Source organism: Heptranchias perlo, chromosome X (assembly GCF_035084215.1).
Source record: "Heptranchias perlo isolate sHepPer1 chromosome X, sHepPer1.hap1, whole genome shotgun sequence".
NCBI classification, from domain to species: Eukaryota; Metazoa; Chordata; class Chondrichthyes; order Hexanchiformes; family Hexanchidae; genus Heptranchias; species Heptranchias perlo.
Window position 1 is genome coordinate 15,343,922 of NC_090370.1, and position 21,565 is coordinate 15,365,486.

General features: G+C 42.9%; 2 protein-coding genes across 3 annotated transcripts in view; both read left to right on the forward strand.

Annotated features, from left to right (window-relative positions):
• Nucleotides 1-21,565, forward strand: part of LOC137307305 (vitamin D3 receptor B-like) — a 274,444-nt gene that overhangs the window by 238,815 nt on the left and 14,064 nt on the right. For both annotated transcript variants that reach the window (XM_067976766.1, XM_067976767.1), the window contains 2 exons: nt 3,356-3,491; nt 8,192-8,363. In XM_067976766.1, coding sequence (XP_067832867.1) covers nt 3,356-3,491; nt 8,192-8,363 — 308 coding nt within the window. The remainder of the gene's footprint in view (nt 1-3,355; nt 3,492-8,191; nt 8,364-21,565) is intronic.
• LOC137307306 (myosin light polypeptide 6-like) overlaps nt 1-21,565 on the forward strand; it is a 448,832-nt gene that overhangs the window by 193,001 nt on the left and 234,266 nt on the right. The window lies entirely within an intron of this gene.

Below are 21,565 nucleotides of genomic sequence, written 5' to 3' on the forward strand. Positions count from 1 at the left end.
TAAAAATTGTTGTAAAGAATTTTAATTTTCTTGTTTTTGATATTTTTTTTTAAAACATTTGCAATAAGCAGCGAGTGATATGAAAGGAGTGTGAGCTGTGTAGACAGGAGAATTTTCCAACCCTCTTTTCAAGGGCCATTTAAAACATAGCCAAGCCCAATCCTATCCTCACCTGACATCCATACGTGCATTTCCAGCAGGAGTCACTGGATAGTGATCAGGGGCAGGAACCATGGCCATTGCTTTTTTAACCCCTTCTCCATCCTGACTTGGAGGCCATGAGTCCAGTTGTAGCACCGCTGCTGCAGTCCTGCATGAGACCAGCTAACTCCACACATAACCTGGGACTAACTGAACTACTGGGGGAAGCTTGATGGTGCTGTGTTAATGAATGTGAATGACATAGACTTAATGAGATTGGTTAATTGGACTGAACATTAGTATGGCAATAAAAGTAGAGGTTGGAGACTAATGGATAAAGCTCTGTTTGAAGGAGTAGCGACTGCAGTTCTCCTTGGATTTGTTGCTATGCAATCCATAAACAATGGAAGAAGATACCTCTGCTATTGCTATCAGATTTACAAGTTACATTAAGCTATGGTGCTGGGTGACTAATGAAGGGCATATTGATTTTCAAAGGAACAGTTAACATGAAGCTTGTGTCTGCAATAGATGGATGTTCATTGGCAAAGGAGAAAGTTTTGTGTGCAGTTTATTGATCACTTACTGAAAACATCCAGTCAACATTGGGTTATTAACTGAGTTAATCAGTTTGAATGAGTCTTCAGGGAATTTGATTATAAATCAAAATGGATTATTTTAAATCTTTAACTCGCTGAGGATGCAACATTTAGATTATTTTGTGTAGTTTGGCACCCTATCTTAAAAATGACATGGAATTCAAAAGATTTCAAAAAGCCGTGGCCAAGATGATTTGGGAAAGTAAAACTGTCACAGGGAGATTAACAAAACTGATCTTGTTATAATTAGTAAAAGATTTGGGAGATGTGACCCAAAGCCTTTAAAATGTGAAATTGCGTAGATAATGTGGGTGTAAGCAAGTTATCTAACTTGAATCTTGAACACGGAACTACCCGACAGGAATACAAAATTGGCATGCCTCAAGCAAGGTTAAAGATTAAGCATTCTTCTCCCCTGTCCCCAAATGTAAACAATTTTACAACACCAAGTTATAGTCCAACGATTTTTATTTGAAATCTACAAGCTTTCGGAGGCTTCCTCCTTCCTCAGGTAAATGTTTACCTGAGGAAGGAGGAAGCCTCCGAAAGCTTGTAGATTTCAAATAAAAATCGTTGGACTATAACTTGGTGTTGTAAAATCGTTTACATTTGTCAACCCCAGTCCATCACCGGCATCTCCACATCCTGTCCCCAAACACACAGTAACAGATATGTTCAATAGCCTCACAGCAAAAACAGTTAATGCCCCTTGATTTTTTCTTTTTTAAAGAGGAGCTGAGCAGCTATCTGGTTAAGAACAGCATTGAAAGTTATACGGGTGATTATAGATAATGTATAGAGGTTTAGGTTGTAATATTAGAATGATACCCTGGAGGTTTTGTTTGAATACCTTGGGATCAGAAAGTAACGTCACAGAGCTTCATGGTTTTGGAAGTTTCACTTGTGGTTAGTCAGCTGCCTGGAGAGATTAAATGTGTTGGGAAGAGTCTATGATGGTACAAATTGTGCCTGGTCTGTTGGAAAGAGCAGGCTTGAAGGGCCTAATAGTCTTTTGACCTTTTGCCCATGATTGCCCTACATGTCAAGTTTTGATTTTGGAGATGCTGGATGGAGAATAGATACCTCCCCAAAGGGAAAGGAGAATAAATCAGCAAGCTGATCACCCTGGGCCACCTTTGTATACCTCCCAGTGCGGGAGGTCTGGGAACAGGTTGCTTGTCTGTTGTCTTGGCTAAGAAATGGTGTGTTACCCAGGGAGACCTAAAGAGAGGGGGAGGGCAAAATAATGTTCACAAAAATGAGAGAAAGAATAAACATAGACTTTTTCCCGTTACCTACCAATTTAAGGGAAATATTTCTTCTATGGGCTAGATGTAGTGAAATTGTAAACCTGTTCATAAAGAACATAGCGCAGAGAGGAAACCTTTCCCTTAGATGTTAATGTTAACAACTTGTATTTATACAGCGCCTTTAACATAGTAAAACGTCCCAAGGCACTTCACAGGGGCGATTATCAAACAAAATTTGACACCGAGCCACATAGAGATATTAGGACAGGTGACCAAAGCATGGTTAAAGAGGTAGGTTTTAAGGAGTGTCTTAAAAGAGGAGAGGGAGGTAGAAAGGCAGAGAAGTTTAGGGAGGGATTTCCAGAGCTTAGGGCCTGGGCAGCTGGAGGCACGGCCGCCAATGGTGAAGTTTTTAAAATCGGGAATGCACAAGAGGCTAGAATTGGAGGAGCGCAGAGATCTCAGAGGGTTGTAGGGCTGGAGGTGGTTACAGAGATAGGGAGGGGCGAGGCCATGGAGGGATTTGAAAACAAGGATGAAAATTTAAAAATCGAGGCGTTGCTGGACCGGGAGCCAATGTAGGTCAGCAAGCACAGGGTGGGTGATGGGTGAACGGGACTTGGTGTGAGTTAGGATATAGACAGCAAAGTTTTGGATGAGCTTAAGTTTATGGAGTGATGTTCATCTTGTCCTTCCCTTTACAAGGGTTGTATTGCTTACCTTAGATATATTCTGTTCTGGATGCAAGGGGAGTCTGTGCAGTAAGGTGTGTTGCGGTGATATTTTTAATGTAAAAGGTTGATTTACGGTTAAGCTTTGCTCAGTTGGTAACACTGTCACCTCTCAGAAGGTTGTGGGTTCATTCCATTTCCAGACCTTGAGCACATAATCTAGGCTGAGGGAGTGCTGCATTGTCAGAGATGCTGTTTTTCGGATGAGACATTAAACTGAGGCCCTGTCTGCCTGTGCCAGTGAACATGGAGATCCCATGGCATGATTCAAAGAAGAACAGGGGCATTCTCCCAGTATCTGGCCGATATTCATCCCTCAAGCAACACCACCAAAAATAGATTAACTGATCATCTATCTCATTGCTGTTCGTGGGATCTTACCGTGCACAAACTAACTGCTTACAAAACAAAAGTGACTACACTTCAAAAGTACTTTGCTGATTGTGAAGCGATTTGGGGAGTTATGAGGACATGAAAGACGCTATATAAATGCAAGTTTGTTCGTCTTTAATTGTTCTTGAAACGGCAGTCAAATGAAAAAATTACATAACAGCCCCTCACCCTCTCTTTCCCTTGCCCATATACCATGGATGACTGACCTTAGATACAACATTTTCTTTTTCCTCTGTTACAGCCACCGGTACGGGATACGTCTGAAATGGAAGAATCCGGACAATCCTCTTCTATTGATGCATCACAGGATCTCTGCTCCACAGATTCTTTTGCTTCCTTCAACGCATCCTCCTCAGAATGTTGCAACCCATCCATAGGTATGTTATATTTGCAGTAGGCTTTGGATTTGTTAGTGAACCCAGAAAATAAACCAAGGTTTCCCATTCAGTGAGTTTCTGATCTCAGCTATCCGGGTGGAGCAGGGAAAACCAACGGAGGCTAGTTGCTTCCCTGCAGAGTGGGAGAGTGAAATCTGAGGGTCAGGAATCTGGCCCCTGTCACTCTCATTCCACCTAGATGCTGCCTTGAGAATGCCATTCAAAGGCTTGAAGGATAGGTTCGCTGACTGCACCTTTACCCAGTGAGTGGTGCATGCAGAACTATCAACATTGTTGGGCAAGAGACCAGATTGCAATTTCTAAACAAACAAATAAGTAAACACAACTCCACACATTTGAGTAACGTGCTTCCGAATAGATTTCATTTTAAACCAAAATGAATCAATGTGATTGAAACCCCAAAGAGGAGCCCAAGAAGGAGGGGAAAAGTCAGTAAAATCTGAAAGATGATGGTCTGTTGTCGCGCTTGGGGAGCAGCCCCTCGCCAGTAGTGCACGAGGCCTGCAGAATTAGGCCTGTAGGCTCAAGCGCACTTGATGTTCAACTCCATAGAAGTAGTTTTTAGAGCTTTTGAGGCTGTGCTACAAGCCCTATAAAAAATTATGTAAGTTATAATGGGCACCATGATGAATTCCATGTGGTCTTCTACAGTGCAGCTCCTTGTTCACTGAGCATCTGTATAAAACTGGAAGGCCTCCAAGTCAATTGATGCAGAGCTCTTCCACTTAAAGCTAGTGGCCTGATTGTTGAAACTTGCTGTTTTTGATTTGTCAAACAAAACTTTGTGCATTTATTTGTTTCTGCTGCTTGCTGCTGTTTTTTCTGCAATTCAGCACTCCTTTGGTGCATACCTCCCACAGTAATATTTGTACTGCCACCAGGTGGCCCATGCAGCTGCAAGAACATTGCTTAGCATGGACATTCCATTGGGCCTATCGATGGTTGTCCTGGATTTAGAGAAAGATGAGGCGTTCCTGTGGAGAGAGAAAAGGCTGGCGTACTTGCACTTAAGGTCCCTGGCACCCACCTGCAGGCGGCCCAGGAATGTAATCGAACCCAGGCACAACTACTTGGATATGTCATAAAGGACCTGCCCATTCCACCTATGCTTCAGCAGGAAGGCAGTCACCAAGTTGTCCTGAATACTGGAGACCTGTAAATGGGATTTCTGCCGTACAAGCGGCGAAGTTACGGCGGCAGAGTGGGTGCACCTCCGAGAAAAGTCCTGGCCTTAGATTTACATAACGCTTTATCCCATCTCTGAACTGTCTCAAGCCTTTTATATGCAATGAATGAACTTGAAGTGCAATGATTGTAATGTGGGCACATGTGGCAGGCTCACACACAGCAAGTTCCCACAAACAACAGTGAGACAAATAGCCAGTTAATCTGTCGTTTTGTGTGTTGGTTGAAAGAGGAATGTTAACCATGATACCGGTGAAACACTTTGCTCTTCAAATAGTACCATGGGATCTTTGACATCCACCTGAACCACCAGGACAGAGCTTAGTTTAACATCTCATCTGAAGCTTGGCACCTTCCCCATATCTGCTGTCAAATTTTATATGGCATGGATTATGTCCTCCTCTTCCAAATCCTGTAATTACCACTGATGTTCCCTGCCACAACTCTATATTGTTGCCGCTTTGCTTGTTTCTGTGTTGGGATTAATATTTTCTATTTCCTTAATTTGTAAGCCTATTTAAATAGATCCTAAAGCTATCTATGTACTAATTTAAATAGCACCTACTTGGTGGGAAATGATACAATTTCACTCCAACTCCTGTCGTCATCGTCGTCCCCCCACCCCCGCCTTGATCTTTTCCCCGGCCCCACCTTTTCTGAAGATGCAGCGTTCCAGTAATGGCAATAGCCCAAATGGCGTTCAAGTGCAAGCCTAGACCGCGAGCATTGTTGGGTTATTCTACCTTGATAAATATCACAGCTGACAATGTTAGGAGACATATTTTCACCCAGAGGGCTATTAGAATATGAATTCTTTACCACAAGTAACTATTGAGGCAAAGACTATATAACATAATTTAAAAACAAAGTATTTGAAGAGGAAGAATGTAAAAGGATAGGGGGAAAGGGCAGAGAACTGGGATTTGAGTAGGTCACTTCAATTGAAAAACGCACGTGCAGTAGAATGAATAGCCACCTCCTGTGCTGTAATTTTCATGATCTTGTCCTCACCTGAAGTCCATATGTGTATTTCCAGCAGGGGTCACTGGGCAGTAATCAGAAGTGGGAGCCCTAGTTAGCTTCCTTACTCTGGGGATACTGAAGTGAAGCATAGCAATCCTATCATCACCACACTGGCTAAGATCAGCTTGTGGTGATTTTACAATCCTAGCCCCTTTGGGACTATCCTCGATCAGGTGTACTTCTCAGGTGTTCACTCTCAACCTAAGGTCAAGGTAGCCAAATCCTAAAGACACTGAATGGGTCTGAAGGTTTGGTCTATCTCTCCCCAAGGGAAATGGATCACCCGAAAATATTACCGTCCTCCATATAGTGTTTTTAGCAAGTTCCAGCCAGATTGTAATGTCCCGGATATTGTGAGGGTCCGGGGGGGTCTCCTCAGTAATGTACCTCTTCACCAAAAGAGTGTACAGAGATGGGGTTCACGAGTTAGTGATTCAGAAGACTATGCGTGACAATCTAAAAACTATACAGAGGTTTACTGATGAAATCATTTGCAAGCTACAGCTGGTGAGACCGGTCAATCGCAACATTAACAGTTTCTTAAAAAGGTAAAAATTATAATTCTTAAAAGTATTTAGACAGGATATCCATCAAATATCGAGGTAGCTTTTACCTTAAATCCCCGAGTAGTATAAGACTATAGAGTCACCTTACTCTGATAGTCGAGAGATGCTTCAGCCCTTCTAAGGGAATCTAAAACACTTGAGCTGAGCTCTCAGAATTTATACCATTTTTTCCGATTACTTCATCTTGGCTGTGAGCATTCTTGTTGACAAGGCTCTTGTTGATTAACTTGGTTTCAATTCTTACTTATTAATATTAATCAAAACTAGTTACATTTTAGCTGACCGCTGTTTTTCTTCAGCCTATGTTCATTGTAAAGAGTTAGTTCAAGTATTGGTTGAAGGTAGGTGCCCTTGAGCCAGCTGTTGTTTTCAGCTTTTTGCTTATCTGTGTCCTATTGTGTGGTGTTGGCAAGGAATGATCTAAAGTAGACCCTCTTGACCATAGCTGCTGTCTTCATCATGTGCTTATTTGTGTCCCATTGTGTAGGGTTTATCAACTACTTGTCAAAGGTATATCCCCTTGATGAAATCAATCATCCATGATTTAGCTGACTGGTGTTTTCAACATTTTGCTTCCTGCAAAGTATTTTCAAATGATTATTTAAAAATGTTAAAAGTTTGTTGTAAAAGGTTATTTTAAATGATTATTAAAAGTAGATACCCCTTGTCCCCAAATTCCGTCACAAGCTAACAGCACAGACCAGGTATTGAACCTGGGATTTTGCCTATATGGCTGAATGCATCATGTGCATTTGCCCACTGAGATATCAGGGGAACTGAGATTCTAGTTTGTTTTACACAAGTGTGGATACCAAATTTAGCTCTTGTACACTCTTGTAGCAGAACTTTCATCATTAATTGCTATCAATCATGCATTTTATATCACAAGAATATGTTTATTTTTAGTGTCTGATTTAGCGTTGACTTTGTTTTCTTGTGGTTTGGTCCTGTTTGCAGAGGTTCACATGGTAGATGCGATTGTCAGATTATGATACAATATGTGATGAACATGAGCATCAAAAATTGCAATAATTTTATCTTATGCACATGTGGTGTAACTTCTGTCAGACACACCATTGTTGAGCTGGACTGTCATTTTGACAAAGGAGCCAAATTTATCTTTTTTTGGCTGAATTTTTATGTATCTGGATGGGACTGTCAATTCCAAGGAGTGGAACACTATTTTATTACTGTTTTAGTTATAGTGCTGGCATCAAGTGCTGCCAGGTCAGATATTGGATGGATTAGAGGTCAAGTAAAGAACCTTCTACTGTGCCCCAACAACGTGTCTGAGCCTCAATCACAGCACTAGTTGCATAGTTCCATTTTCCACACCAGCTATCACTGTCCTCTGAGTGGGATTGTCCACTTGGGTTGAATTCTCTGCTGTTTTGTGATGTGAGCCTCATTTACTCAGGAATAGGTTGAGACTGCCCCAAACACAGACAGCAGAGAGGAGACATTCATCTCATTGGTTTGGGCTGGATTTTCAACCCCAGACTTGAAGCTTAATATGCTAATCCACTGCAGCACTCGGTCTCCAAATGAAAATCGATTTATCGAAAATATGCCACCGAGTGACACCAAGCCACATTAGTTACGCCAGCCACAGAGTGATTTTTTTTAAACCACCATCTATTGGCATTAATTTTGTTTTTGTAATAGTTCTGCAGAGTAGTTGAAAGGTAAAGGCGAGCACAATATTTTCTCTGTTTCTGTGAGGTTACTTAATGTCCTAATAACGTGCCATGGTTTGACATGTTTTGCAATCATGTAAATATGGTGAAAGCACTCAACCCTTTTTGTAAGTGGGCTGTTAACTGTATTTCAAACAGACATCAGGGCTGTTGCAATGGATTAGCAAGGATAATGATCACATTGTATTTTACCTTCTGATCTGCACAGATATGTCTGAGTTAACAAAGTCACATTTCTCCAACATCTTGGGGATGAATCAGGATGACAGTGAAAGTTCCAAGGAGTTTTCAGATTTCACCATGCTGCCTCATCTTGCTGACCTAGTCAGTTACAGCATACAGAAAGTCATCGGCTTTGCAAAAGCCATCCCTGGATTCAGGTATGGTTTTTTCTTAAGAGGTTCCGTGTGATCATTACTACTGTAAACTTTACCTATGAATGCTAGATCTGAAGTGAAGGGACCAAGAAGAGCAATCTGCAGCCAATGTCTAGTTAAGAATGTTTGATGTTGCTTGCCAGGTTAGGCCAGGCAAGAGTGCCATGCCATTATCCTAGGAAAAAATTGCAAAACTAATAACAAAACACCATATTCTCACTACCCTCTCTGCAATAAATAGAAATCCTATATTGGACTATTTATTGACACAAGCCACAAATTTTGTGACAAATCCAAGCCACTGATTATGAACAAAAACAGAAAAAAATTGAAATTACCTGTGTTTGTTTTTCTTATTTCTTCTTATTTGGGTCAGGTTTGCCCCATGTACAGGTTTGCACCCAATTCATTTCTCGGTCACTAAATTACTGTTGGGAGCAGCTTGTTAATTCTGTTAAGTTTTTCTCCATTGTTGTATATGCTAAATATGAGCCTTTTCTCCAGTGTAAGTGTATAATAGTTTTATATAAAGTTTTCTTGTATTTTTGTGCTCTACTGTGTTTTACAGGATAGTTTTCTGAAACAAGCCAAGCATAGGGAGAGCACTTTCAGTATAAATAACTCTCCCCATTTGTATGATTTGAAAAGCATGGTTTTACTACCAATTTCCACTCCTCACCCAATGGAAAGGTGACATTTCAGGTCTCTGTTCTCACCAGGGAGCTGCTAGTATGATGTGTTTCTTGAATTTTGGAGTTGGATTTTGTAGACCATCATGTATATCGATGCTTTAGATTGGGCAATCCAAATTAGCACTAATACTGTGGAGGATGAATTCCTGGAATGTATACGAGACGGTTTTCTAGATCAGTATGTTGAGGAACCAACTAGGGAACAGGCTATTTTAGATCTAGTATTATGCAATGAGAAAGGGTTAATTAATAATCTTGTTGTAAAAGAGCCCTTAGGGAAGAGTGACCATAATATGATAGAATTCTTTATTAAGTTTGAAAGTGATGTAGTTCAATCCGAAACTAGGGTGTTAAATCTAAAGAAAGGAAACTACGAAGGTATGAGGTGCAAGTTGGCTGTGGTTGATTGGGGAACTGCATTAAAAGGTATGACGGTAGACAGGCAATGGCTAGCATTTAAAGAATTAATACATAATTTGCAACAAATATATATTCCTTTAAGGCACAAAAACCCAACAGGAAAAGTGGTCCAACCGTGGCTAACAAGAGAAATGAAAGATAGTATTAAATCAAAGGAAAAGGCACATAAAGTTGCCAGAAAAAGTAGTAAACCTGAGGATTGGGAGCATTTTAGAATTCAGCAAAGGAGGACCAAGAAATTGATAAAGAAAGGGAAAATAGAATATGAGAGTAAACTAGCGAGAAACATAAAAACAGACTGTAAAAGCTTCTGTAGGTATGTAAAAAGGAAAAGACTGGCGAAGGCAAAGGTGGGTCCCTTACAGACAGAGACGGGAGAATTTATAATGGGGAATAAGGAAATGGCAGAGAAATTAAACAAATACTTTGGGGTCAATTTTAGGATGGCCAAGTGGGTGCGTTGGGGGCGGGAGGGGCTCGTAAAATCGGGGAATCCCGGAGCGAGTCTGGAGCCCGGTTCCAACAGGCCCACTTTTCTGTGCTGTGGGAAACACTCCCTGTTGAACCAAAATCAAATATAAATAAAAAACATGACAAACCGTCAAACACCCTTGTGCATCCCCTTTATGCTCAGGAAACCTTTGCCTTACGCTTCCTGCTACTCATACGTGAATCATCCCCTGTGGCTGCAGCAGAGATAGTGGCAGGTTGGTGAGGGTGACTGTGAAAGAGATAGAGCCATGAGATTGTATGAGGAGTGGATTGAGTGGTGGTGGTGGGATGAGTACTGGCGAGGTGAGTAAGTGCAGGTAAGTTGAGGATGAGGTTTGAGTGGGTGTGAGGAGTGATGTGATAGAGTAGTGTTGGCAGTGCAGAAGGAGTTGTGGGGTGGGGGCGGTGATGTGGAAGACGGAGTGTAGGAGAATGAGTAAGTGTGCAGGATATGTTGCTGGTGCTGCTGACCTCCTCTGCCACCTCGAGCCAGGCCTTCTTGGTGGCAGAGGCAGGCCACTTCCTCCTGTCCTCCTCCTCCTCACCCCATCCAGTAAGACCTGGAGTGAGGCATCATTAAACCTGGAGCAGCCTTTCCCCTGGGCTGCTCCATGCTGTAATTTTGGGTGTTTGCTGCAGGAGCAGCATTGGAGGAGTGCCCCTTTAAATAGGGCTCCTCCAGCTGACAGCCTGTGATGCGGGTGCGCAGACCGCCCGCTGCGTAGGTTGAAACCCGGAAGCCAAGGTAAGTGGCTTCAATTTACTCGCGATCGTGTGGGGAACCCACCGATTTCACTGGGCGGGTTACCCACGCGCCCAGTTGACCCCCCGCTGCCAACCCGCCTCCCTGGTAATATCAGGGCCTTTGTGTTTGTCTTCACGGAAGAAGACACAAAAAACCTCACAGAAATACTCGAGAACCAAGGGTCTGGCGAGAATGAGGAACTGAAAGAAATTAGTATTAGTAAAAAAAAAGTACTAGAGAAATTAATGGGACTGAAAGTCAATAAATCCCAAGGACCTGATGATCTGCATCCCAGGGTTTTGAAAGAGGTGGCTATTTCGAGATAGTGGATGCATTGGTTGTCATCTTCCAAATTTCTATAGATTCTGGAATGGTTCCTGCAGATTGGAGAGTAGCAAATGTAACCCCACTATTTAAAAAAGGAGGGAGAGAGAAAACAGGGAACTACAGACCTGTTAGCCTGATATCACTAGTAGGGAAAATGCTAGAATTTATTATAAAGGATGTGATAACAGGCCATTCAGAAAATAATAATAGGATTTGGCAGAGTCAACATGGATTTATGAAAGGGAAATCATGTTTGACAAACCTATTGGAGTTCTTTGTGGATGTATCTAGTAGAATAGATAAGGGGGAACCAGTGGATGTGGTATATTTGGATTTTCAGAAGGCTTTCGATAAGGTGCCACACAGGAGGTTGGTAAACAAAGTTAGAGCACATGGAATTGGGGGTAATAACCAATTCTCAATCCATGCCAGTTTAACAGACAGAAAACAGAGAGTAGGAATAAACGGGTCTTTTTCAGGTTGGCAGATTGTGACTAGTGGGGTACCGCAGGGATCGGTGCTTGGGCCCCAGCTATTCACAATCTATATCAATGATTTGGATGAGGGGACCAAATGTAATATTTCCAATTTGCTGATGACACAAAACTAAGTGGGAATGTGAGTTGTGAGGAGGATGCAAAGAGGCTTCAAGGGGGTACAGACAGGCTAAGTGAGTGGGCAAGGACATGGCAGATGGAATATAATGTGGAAAAATGTGAAGTTATCCATTTTGGTAGGAAAAACAGAAATGCGGAGTATTTTTTAAATGGTGAGAGATTGGGAAATGTTGATGTTCAAAAGGACCTGGGTGTCCTTGTACATGAGTCACTGAAAGCTAACATGCAGGTGAAGCAAGCAATTAGGAAGGCAAATGGTATGTTGGCCTTTATTACAAGAGGATTTGAGTACAGGAGTAAATATGTCTTACTGCAATTATATAGGGCGTTGGTGAGACTGTACCTGGAGTATTGTGTACAATTCTGGTCTCCTTACCTAAGAAAGGATATACTTGTCATAGAGGGAGTGCAATGAAGGTTCACCAGACTGATTCCTGGGATGGCGGGATTGTCATATGAGGAGAGATTGAGTAGACTAGGCCTGTATTCTCTAGAGTTTAGAAGAATGAGAGGTGATTTCATTGAAACATACAAAATTCTTACAGGGCTCGACAGGGTAGAAGCAAGGAGGATGTTTCCCCTGGCTGGGGAGTCTAGAACCAGGGGTCACAGTCTCAGAATATTTAGGACTGAGATGAGGAGAAATTTCTCCACTCAGAGGGTGGTGAATCTTTGGAATTCTCTACCCCAGAGGGCTGTGGAGGCTCAGTCATTGAGTACATTCAAAACAGAGATCGATAGACTTCTAGATATTAAAGGCATCAAGGGATATGGGGATGGTGCAGGAAAATGGCGTTGAGATGGAAGATCAGCCATGATCTGATTGAATGGCGGAGCAGGCTCGAGGGGCTGGATGGCCTATTCCTGCTCCTATTTCTTATGTTCATAGAAACCTGGCTGCTGATCCAGTAGGACCAGTAGTGATCCAGTAGTAGAATTTGGTACCAGTTGTGTACACAGCACTACCTTACCAGTATTGACTGTTTTTGGCTCGGGTGCCTCCAAATTAACATCCAGACCAGCCCCAAGTCTGATTTTCAAGTTTCTCAAAGTGCTTTTTACGTTGTTACTTGTTTAATTTGGATTGCGAGAGAGCAGTGCCGGCTCCCCACGTTTACACAGCTACATCTGGCACCTTAAGCCAGAGGCAGAATCTTGGATGCATGAGAAAGTGGGATAAGGAAGCCAGATTTAACATAAAAAGGCAGAAACTTGGCACACTGGGATCACTCTCCTGCAATTGGAATTAAACAAGCATTGATGTAAAAGCACCTTCAGTGGTACTGCTCCTACACACACCAATTTGCACCTGCTGGAACTAGAGAAGATCTGAATAGAAGATCTCCAGGAAGCAAAATTCAATCATTTTTTTTTGGTAAGGTAGAAGACCTTCACTTCCATTTTAAAAATGCTATAAATCATAGAATCATAGAAAGGTTACAGCACGGAAGGAGGCCATTCGGCCCATTGAGTCCGCACTGGCTCGATGCAAGAGCAATCCAGCTAGTCCCACTCCCCTGTCCTTTCCCCGTAGCCCTGCAAATTTTTTCCTTTCAAGTACTTATCCAGTTCCCTTTTGAAGGCCATGATTGAATCTGCCTCCATCACCCCCTCGGGCAGTGCATTCCAGGTCCTAACCACTCGCTGTGTAAAAAAAGTTTTTCCTCATGTATCCCATCCGACCGGGTGACTTATCTACTTTAAGTACAGCTAGCCTTTCAAGTACCTATTCTTTATCAATTTATAGCCCATCCAGTATCTCAACTATATCTTCCTTTACTGAGACTCTGGCAAAGACAGATGCAAAGTACTCATTTAGTATGGGGATTATATAATTTTTATTCCTCTCCTCACCTGAAGACGGTGGCTTATACTGGGTTATGGTTCCACAGGTGCCGGCAGCTCTCTTTCTTCATATGTGAACCTAGTCAATGAGTATCAGCAAGCTATTAGACTGTGGGGACATCACAGCTGAGCCGATTCTGTTCCCACCCAATATATATAGACACATGCGCGCACCCTTTCCAGCAGGATTACTGGGTAGCGATCAAGAGTTGGAGGTCTTGCTCATTTGTTTTTTTCCCCCTTCCCTCTGCGTGAGCTCCCATCATTCATTTTTGTTATTTAGGACCAGTATCTCAAAGATTCGATTGGAGAAGTGATGGAAACTAGTTTGTTTGTTATATTTTAAGTCCATTAGTCATGAGCAGGGGTGATGGATAGATGTACGCACTGTATCGATCAACAAGCTCAACCTCCCTCAGAGATAATTCCATCAAGGAAGATTAAGGATTTCTCTCCAAGATCTGGTCTCTCTTTTGCCCCCTGGAATACCAACTCTTTGGGCGATAAGGAGCCCGGGATCAAACTTTTCCTTTCCCAGGAACGGATCCATGTCATTGCCCAACAAGTAACCTGTGGAATGGTCAGTGACCATTCTCTAAGGTTCCATGTTTACTAAGTAGGTGAAGGGCCATTGGACCGACATACAAACAGGGCTTGGGGCATAGCTCTGATCATCGACCAGCGAAAATATTTGCAATGAAAACTGGGGTGCGCTCGGCTAACTTTTCCTGGGCAAAGGCCTTGGCTGGTGAGATCCATTGCACATTCGTCAGAAGCTGCATGGTGCTGAGTATTAGAGGATCCTCAGACCATAAATAAATCTCTGGATGGCCTCACACTAGTAGCTGCTTAAGGATGATTGGAATATGTCAGTCCTGGAGCTCCAGTGATGATGCTCTGTGGCAGTGGTGCCCTCTGGCAGTGGTGCTCTCTGCTTTCTTTCCAAGATTCACCAGTTTAATGGCATTGGCAAGTGATTCAGAGGGCCATAGTAATCAATTTATGTAGTTGTGAGTAATTTGACACACATTGCTCTCCAGTTATATTGTAAGCAGCTTGAGATGTTTTACTATATTAAAGGCGATATATAAATGCAAGTTGTTGTTGTTTGACATTCTTGGAAAACTTCAAACCAATGACCAGTTACCTTCGTCAAGGGGGAAGCTCTCGAGATAAACATGACTGCCAACTTGGAGTGGCTGATGGCCTCTATGATCAGATGTAAGATGAACCATGGGACTGGTTCTGTGTGACTGCTTGCTTCTGCTGCTGAAGTCATAAACAAGCTGCAGTGACATCCTGTTAACCGCACAGCCACTAAGTAGGGTTCTGTTACAGTAACTGCAAATGGAAGGGGAACTTTTAAGAGAAGGAGTGGGCCTTTTAAAATGGTATTTCAAGCCTCTCCGGAGCACTCGAGCTGCTGCAAAGGTGGATTATGATGCAGTATGTCGTAAGCCAGGAGGATCACCAGGATGGTAAATGGGATCAGTGGGTTGTATTCCTTTAAGTGTGTGCAATTGTGCAAAAACTATTCTAAATCTTTTCCGTTGGTTAAAACCTGTCATTATTTATAGTCATTAAAAGTTCCTCTGGGCTAGTGCTAATGACTGACTAGTCTCAACAAAACTGTGAGGCCATCCTCAGGGTCTGTTCAGAGCACTATACCAAGTTGGCGTTGGACAGGCCGTAGTAAGGACTCATCTGCATGGACGTTTGAAAAGCCAGTGGAGTGTGCTGTGCAGCCAAAAGGCCTTAATGAACCAGTTTGCTGGGCAGAAGTGGACTCCACATTGCATCTCTTATCTAATGGCGGGCCAGTAGATATGTACAGTATTCATGTAAAAATTCCTAAAAGCTGCTTTAGGCAAGATGGTTTTTGGCAGTAGTCGTAAGCATAATGCCAGGAAACCACCAACTTACCTTGGAGAATGCGCTTCAGAGGCTGGTGAATAGGATTCTTTTAGAAGTATGTGGAAGAGATGTTCCAACAGTACAGCTCGTTGATGTATCAACAAGCTGTGTAACTGAGGGATTGGTTGTGGGTTTGCATTGATATTTCATTACATGGAGAGTTCATTTCCCCCTAGGCTGAGCCGACCTGTAGAAGAGAAAGCATTAAGCAGCTTTAGCTGCTGGTTAAAGAGCACATTGGCAGAGGTCTAAAAACCTGCTTTCCTGGAGGGGGAAGTAATTGTGGAATAATAAAAACTAAAAGCAGAACATATTAAAGTAAACAGGTGAGCTGTCTCTTATGTATGGAATTTCCATTTGGAACACCTAGGTGGTATTGAATACGTGTGCAGCTGTGGTTCACATAACTCTTTTTGATTGAAAAGACAAATTGAAAGGTCCAAACCATAATGCAGGACACTACTAAGGTTGAAGAGAGTATAAGAAATGATGAGGTAAATCAATAAGTAATGATGAGGTGACACTAAGCCTGGTTTTTAAAAGCCTGTAGATTAAGAGGAAGGGAAGACTGACGGAGGTAAATAGATCCAGTTTGAGATCCTGGGAAAGGAGAAGATAGAGCAGGAGATGGTGCATTGTGTCTTGCATTCAACAGAATGAAGATGTAGGAAGGAGGAAACAAGCTTGTAGAACTGGGTATCTGGAGTCAGGAGGAACAAGAAAGAGAAAAGTTCAGAGGAGCACTGACCATCGTAGTATGGTCCCCTTTCTCTCCTCCTCCCTCTCCTGAAGGCACTGTCTCTTGCTGGTACAGTGCCAAAGGCTCAGATAACCCCTTTGTACTTCACCCAAGTGACCATTCTGTAAGTGTAAGTCCCTATTCTCCAACCTTCTTTTCGTTCTTCCCACTCATCCTGCAAGTGTCAGCCTTGGCTCAGTGGTAGCACTCTCCCCTCTGAGTCATAAAGGTGTGGGTTCAAGCCATAGTCTAGGGTTTGAGCACAAAGTCAAGAATGACATTTCTGTGCAGTTCTGAGGAAGTGCTGCACTATCTGAGGTGCCGTCTTTCGGATGAAACTTAAAACCAACATCCCATCTGCCCTCTCAGGTGGATGTAAAAGATCCCATGGCACAATTCGAAGAAGAGAGGGAGGCAATTTTCCCAGTTTCCTGGCCAATATTTATCCCTCAACTGACATCTGGCCATGTATTTCATTGCTGTTTGTGGGATCTTGCTATGTGCACATTAGCTGCTGTGTTTCCCTACATTACAACAGTGAATACACTTCAAAAAGTACTTTATTGGCTGTAAAGCACTTAGAGAAGTCCTGAGGTTGTGAAAGGCGCTATATAAACGCAAGTCTTTTCCTTTTCTTCCTTTTCACCCACCTCAAGGAGTAATGGAAATACACAAAAGCCAGCAAAGGTAGGTTTATACAAGGGTTAGAACCACCTTTTATCTCTAATTGGGTCAAGGGCACAAGTGTACTATTGCAAAATCAAGTACACAGTGAGTTGATGCTTATGCCATAAGGGGACTTGGGAGTTATAGTGAGGTGAGTAAAGCCACTGCTCACTGAAATGACCTGATCCCTAACTAGCCCCTCCTAACAAAGGTGCACTCCTGCCTGCCATGAGCATCAGTCTGGATACCATATTGGCCAACCTTCTCGATCTGCTTTAGTGATCACTATTACAAAGGTGTAAAGATTCCTGTCAAAAGCCTGAAGCATCTCTTGCTACCGAGAATACCAACTCTTCAGGTGGTAAGAAGCCTGCGATCAGGCTTTTCCTTTCTTAGGAACAAATTGATGTTCGCGCTCTTCGAGAATGTGTGAAATGGTCATTATTTTTGCCTATGGTTCATGATTAACAAGCAGCTGAAAGACTGTTAGCTCAGGTACAAATGGAGCTACAACGTGAATCTGATCATTCACTGGGAATTGCTTGCAATGGAAGTCTGGGTGTACTTGTCTGTGCAGAGGTACCCTTTAATTGGTCTAGGCCTTGGCTTGTGGGATCCATGTACATTCCTCAGAAGGTACATGATGCTGAATGCCAGCAGGATCTCAAGATTGCAGGTCCATCACTGCATGGGCTTGTATAATGATCCTACTGACCATTGCTCCTTATAAGTGATCAGAATATGTCAGAATAGGAGCTTCAAAAGTGGTGCAAATCCCTGAGGCAGTAGTGTTCTCTCTGCTTCCTTTCCAAGGTTCACCCATTATGTGACATCGGCTGGGATTCGAGGGGCGTGGCAATCGGTCATGTAGTTGTGAATATCTTGGCATGTGCTTTACTTTCCAGTTGTATTGTTTGATGATGGGAATCTTCTTACCATTGACCTGTTACCATTGTCAAGAGAGGAGCTCTTAGCTGTACTGGGCAAGATCCTAGCCTCACAAGAAGGGGTGATGCCAAGCTGGAATGGTCGATGGTCAGTGTGCTACAAGTAAGGCACTCAGCCACAAGAAGACTGTTGCCAACCACAAAGCCTGGGACCAGTGTTATACTTCTGGGTTTTTACTCCAGATCATTTTCTCGGATTCAGCATCTTGAGCCACTCCTATAGCAAGCCCTAGCCCCTACTGGATAATGATTATACATTGGTTTTCTGTTTGGCTGAAATCTGTTGTCTGTCAAGCTTGAAAGAGTACCTGTGAACTAGTACCCGTGACTGGAAAACTTGTGAGCACACCCTCAGGGTCTGAAGAAAGCAGTACACCGAGTTGCTGTCCAATGTAATAGGCCTTAATAGGAACCCAACTGCATGGAGTTTGGAAAGCCAGTAGATTGTGCTGGGCATAGAGAAAGCCTTTTGCGACCACAGGTGAGAGTGACTGCCCTTGACGTCAAGGCAGCATTTGACTGAGTGTGGTCATAAGTGGCAAGTAGAAGGACAAGGGCACATGTGAACAACACCACCTGCACGTTCCCCTTCAGGTCACACACCATCCCGACTTGGAAATATATCGCCGTTCCTTCATCATCGCTGGGTCAAAATCCTGGAACTCCCTTCCTAACAGCACAGTGGGAGAACCTTCACCACACGGACTGCAGCGGTTCAAGAAGGCGGCTCACCACCACCTTCTCAAGGGCAATTTGGGATGGGCAATAAATGCAGACCTCGCCAGCGACGCCCACATCCCGAGAATGAATTTTTTAGAAATCACCTCACTGGGAGAAGTAAACTCTGCGCTGCATCATCTAGCTGGTAGGCTGGCAGGCATGGATGGTATTTATGCTGCTCTTCTGAGGCTGGGAAAATTGGATTTTATTTGAAGCATGAATACCTTAAGGTTGCAGCTATGGGCTTTATGCAGAAGGAGAGGATCCTAGCAAGACCAATTATTCTTATCCCAAGGTGGTTCCTCAGGCTGTCGCAGCATATTTGTCTGGTTTGTTGGAGGCTCATGGTTTAATCAAAAAGAATCAGGCTGAATTTCTTTCTCATGAGAAATGTGTCGGGCATGTTGTGGCTTTGTGATCATGGAATGTCATAAAGTTCCCTTTCATTGCTTTCATTAATTTTTGTATGGCTTTCAACCTGGTGCTTTATGAAGCACTCATGAAGAAGCTATTGGAGTATATGGCAGAATCTTGGATTTTATCTGGGCTGTGTACCCCAGCTCCAAGGTCCATATATGGATGGATGGGAGATTTGCCTGTGAAGCGAGGTTCTCCGCTGTCATCCGCTGTTTGATATCTTTATTAGTGCATCCTAAATGAGTGTCTGTCCCGGGTGTTTCTGAAAGTATTGTGGCAGTTCTTTTTGCAAACAATAATTGTGTTGATGGATTTGTCTGGGGATCTAGTGTGCTTCAGTTGAACAATAGTGGTGGGTACCCCCAAGTGTGCTATTAAGGCTTTGCATGGCCCAAGAGGGGATCTCAAAAGTATTAATTGTTAGAGCCATGAAGCGTTTTTTTCAATTTTTGATACATAACAGGATGCCAACTTTAGCTTCGATGCAGTTTTTTGGTCTTGTCTCTTCAGTTACAGCAAAGACCCAATGCAGGTTGAGTTAGTGTCAATTCTCCTTCATGTTTTGTTGCTGATACCACAAGATCCAGGACAAAGCTGTGAGGTGGATTTGTAGCTTTAAAAATAAGGGAAACAGTTGCAGTACATGAGGACTACAGTGACCTGCCATTCAATACCTTCAAGGGAAAGTCAACCTCGTGGCAGAAGCATCCCTTTTGCAAAGTCTCTTGCATAAGGACCTGGATAAAGAAGTTTTTGACCAGCTTGATATGCAGCATTGAATTTGCACTTCGAGCACAATGCAAGCTGCCCTGTGTAGGTCCTTCCACCACATAGTTGTCCATTCATGTGGCTGATGAAGAAACTTTGAAGTATGGAACACTGCTTGAAGGTGTTACCTGGAGGCTGGGTATGAGAACACACGTTCATATTTAACGCTGCAAAATGCAAAGTGATACATTTCGGTAGGAAGAACGAGGCGAGGCAATATAAACTAGAGGGCACAATTCTAAAAGGGGTACAGGAACAGAGCGATCTGGGGGTGCATATGTAGTAAGCTTTCAGTAGCTCAATAAGATGCGATTCCTGGTTTTCACCCAGGCGGCCCGGGTTCGACTCCCGGTATGGGAACCATGTCCCTCCCCACTCTGAAAATGTATAATTGTGTGAACTTTGACTGTGTAAATTGCCTGTTCTATGAGATTGACCAGACTCTGTCAAGAGTTGAAATCAATTCTATAGATAGGGTCAGCTGCAGCTAATAAATTGTGTTAAAACTTTCAAGTGTATTCGCTTTCAGTTTTTGCTGAACCAGACTAAGAGTAAAGAATCCGGTATCGTCATTGGTATATGTGCACAAAGCGTTGAATGTTGCAGGACAGGTTGAGAAAGCGGTTTAAAAAAGCAAACGGGATCCTAGACTTTATAAATAGAGGCATGGAGTACAAAAGTATGGAAGTCATGATGAACCTTTATAAAACACTGGTTCAGCCACAACTGGAGTATTGTGTCCAGTTCTGGACACCACACTTTAGGAAAGATGTGAAGGCCTTCGAGAGGGTGCAGAAGAGATTTACTAGAATGATTCCAGGGATGAGGGACTTTAGTTACGTGGATAGACTGGAGAAGCTGGGGTTGTTCTCCTTGGATCAGAGAAGGTTGAGAGGAGATTTGATAGAGGTATTCAAAATTATAAAGGGTCTAGACAGAGTAGATAGAGAGAAACTGTTCCCATTGGTGGAAGGGTCAAGAACCAGAGGACATAGATTTAAGGTGATTGGCAAAAGAACCAAAGGAGACATGAGGAAAATCTTTTTTACACAGCGAGTGGTTAGAATCTGGAATGCACTGCCTGAGGGGGTGGTGGAGGCAGATTCAATCACGGCCTTCAAAAGGGAACTGGATAAGTACTTGAAAGTAAAAAATTTGCAGGGCTACAGGGAAAGGGCAGGGGGGTGGGACTAGCTGGATTGCTCTTGCATAAACCCGGCACGGACTCTATGGGCCCAATGGCCTCCTTCCGTGCTGAAACCTTTCTATGATTCTATGATTCATTTGTCCAGGATTCAGTGCCTACCATGATTGTAAGGAATCTTACAACACCAGGTTATAGTCCAACAGTTTTATTTGAAAATCACAATCTTTCTGAGATCATCTCCTTCGTCAGGAGGAGATAATCTCCGAAAGCTTGTGATTTTCAAATAAAACTGTTGCACTATAACCTGGTGTTGTAAGATTCCTTACATTTGTCCACCCGAGTCCATCACCAGCATCTCCACACCATGATTGTGTTGCAGAGAAGCAAACGACTGCTCCCGAAGCTCTGCACCTTTAACGAGGGAAACAGCGCAGGTTCTGAAAATCTGAAATAAAAACAGAAAATGCTGGAAACAGGCAGCATCTGTGGAGACTGGAAGGTACAGTTAATGTTTCAGGTCGATGACCTTTCGTCAGACCCGGGAGATGCCTCAGGATAACAGCTTATAAGGAGGAATAGAGCAAGGGCAAACGGGGGTGGGGAGAAACGAGAGGTCTGTGATTAAGTGGAGGACAGGAGATAATTAAATGACAAAAATGATAATGGTGCAAGACAAAAGGTAATAATGAGAAAAATTAGAGAAATAAAAGATATATGTAAAACCCAGAAGATGTGTAAATGATTGAGGG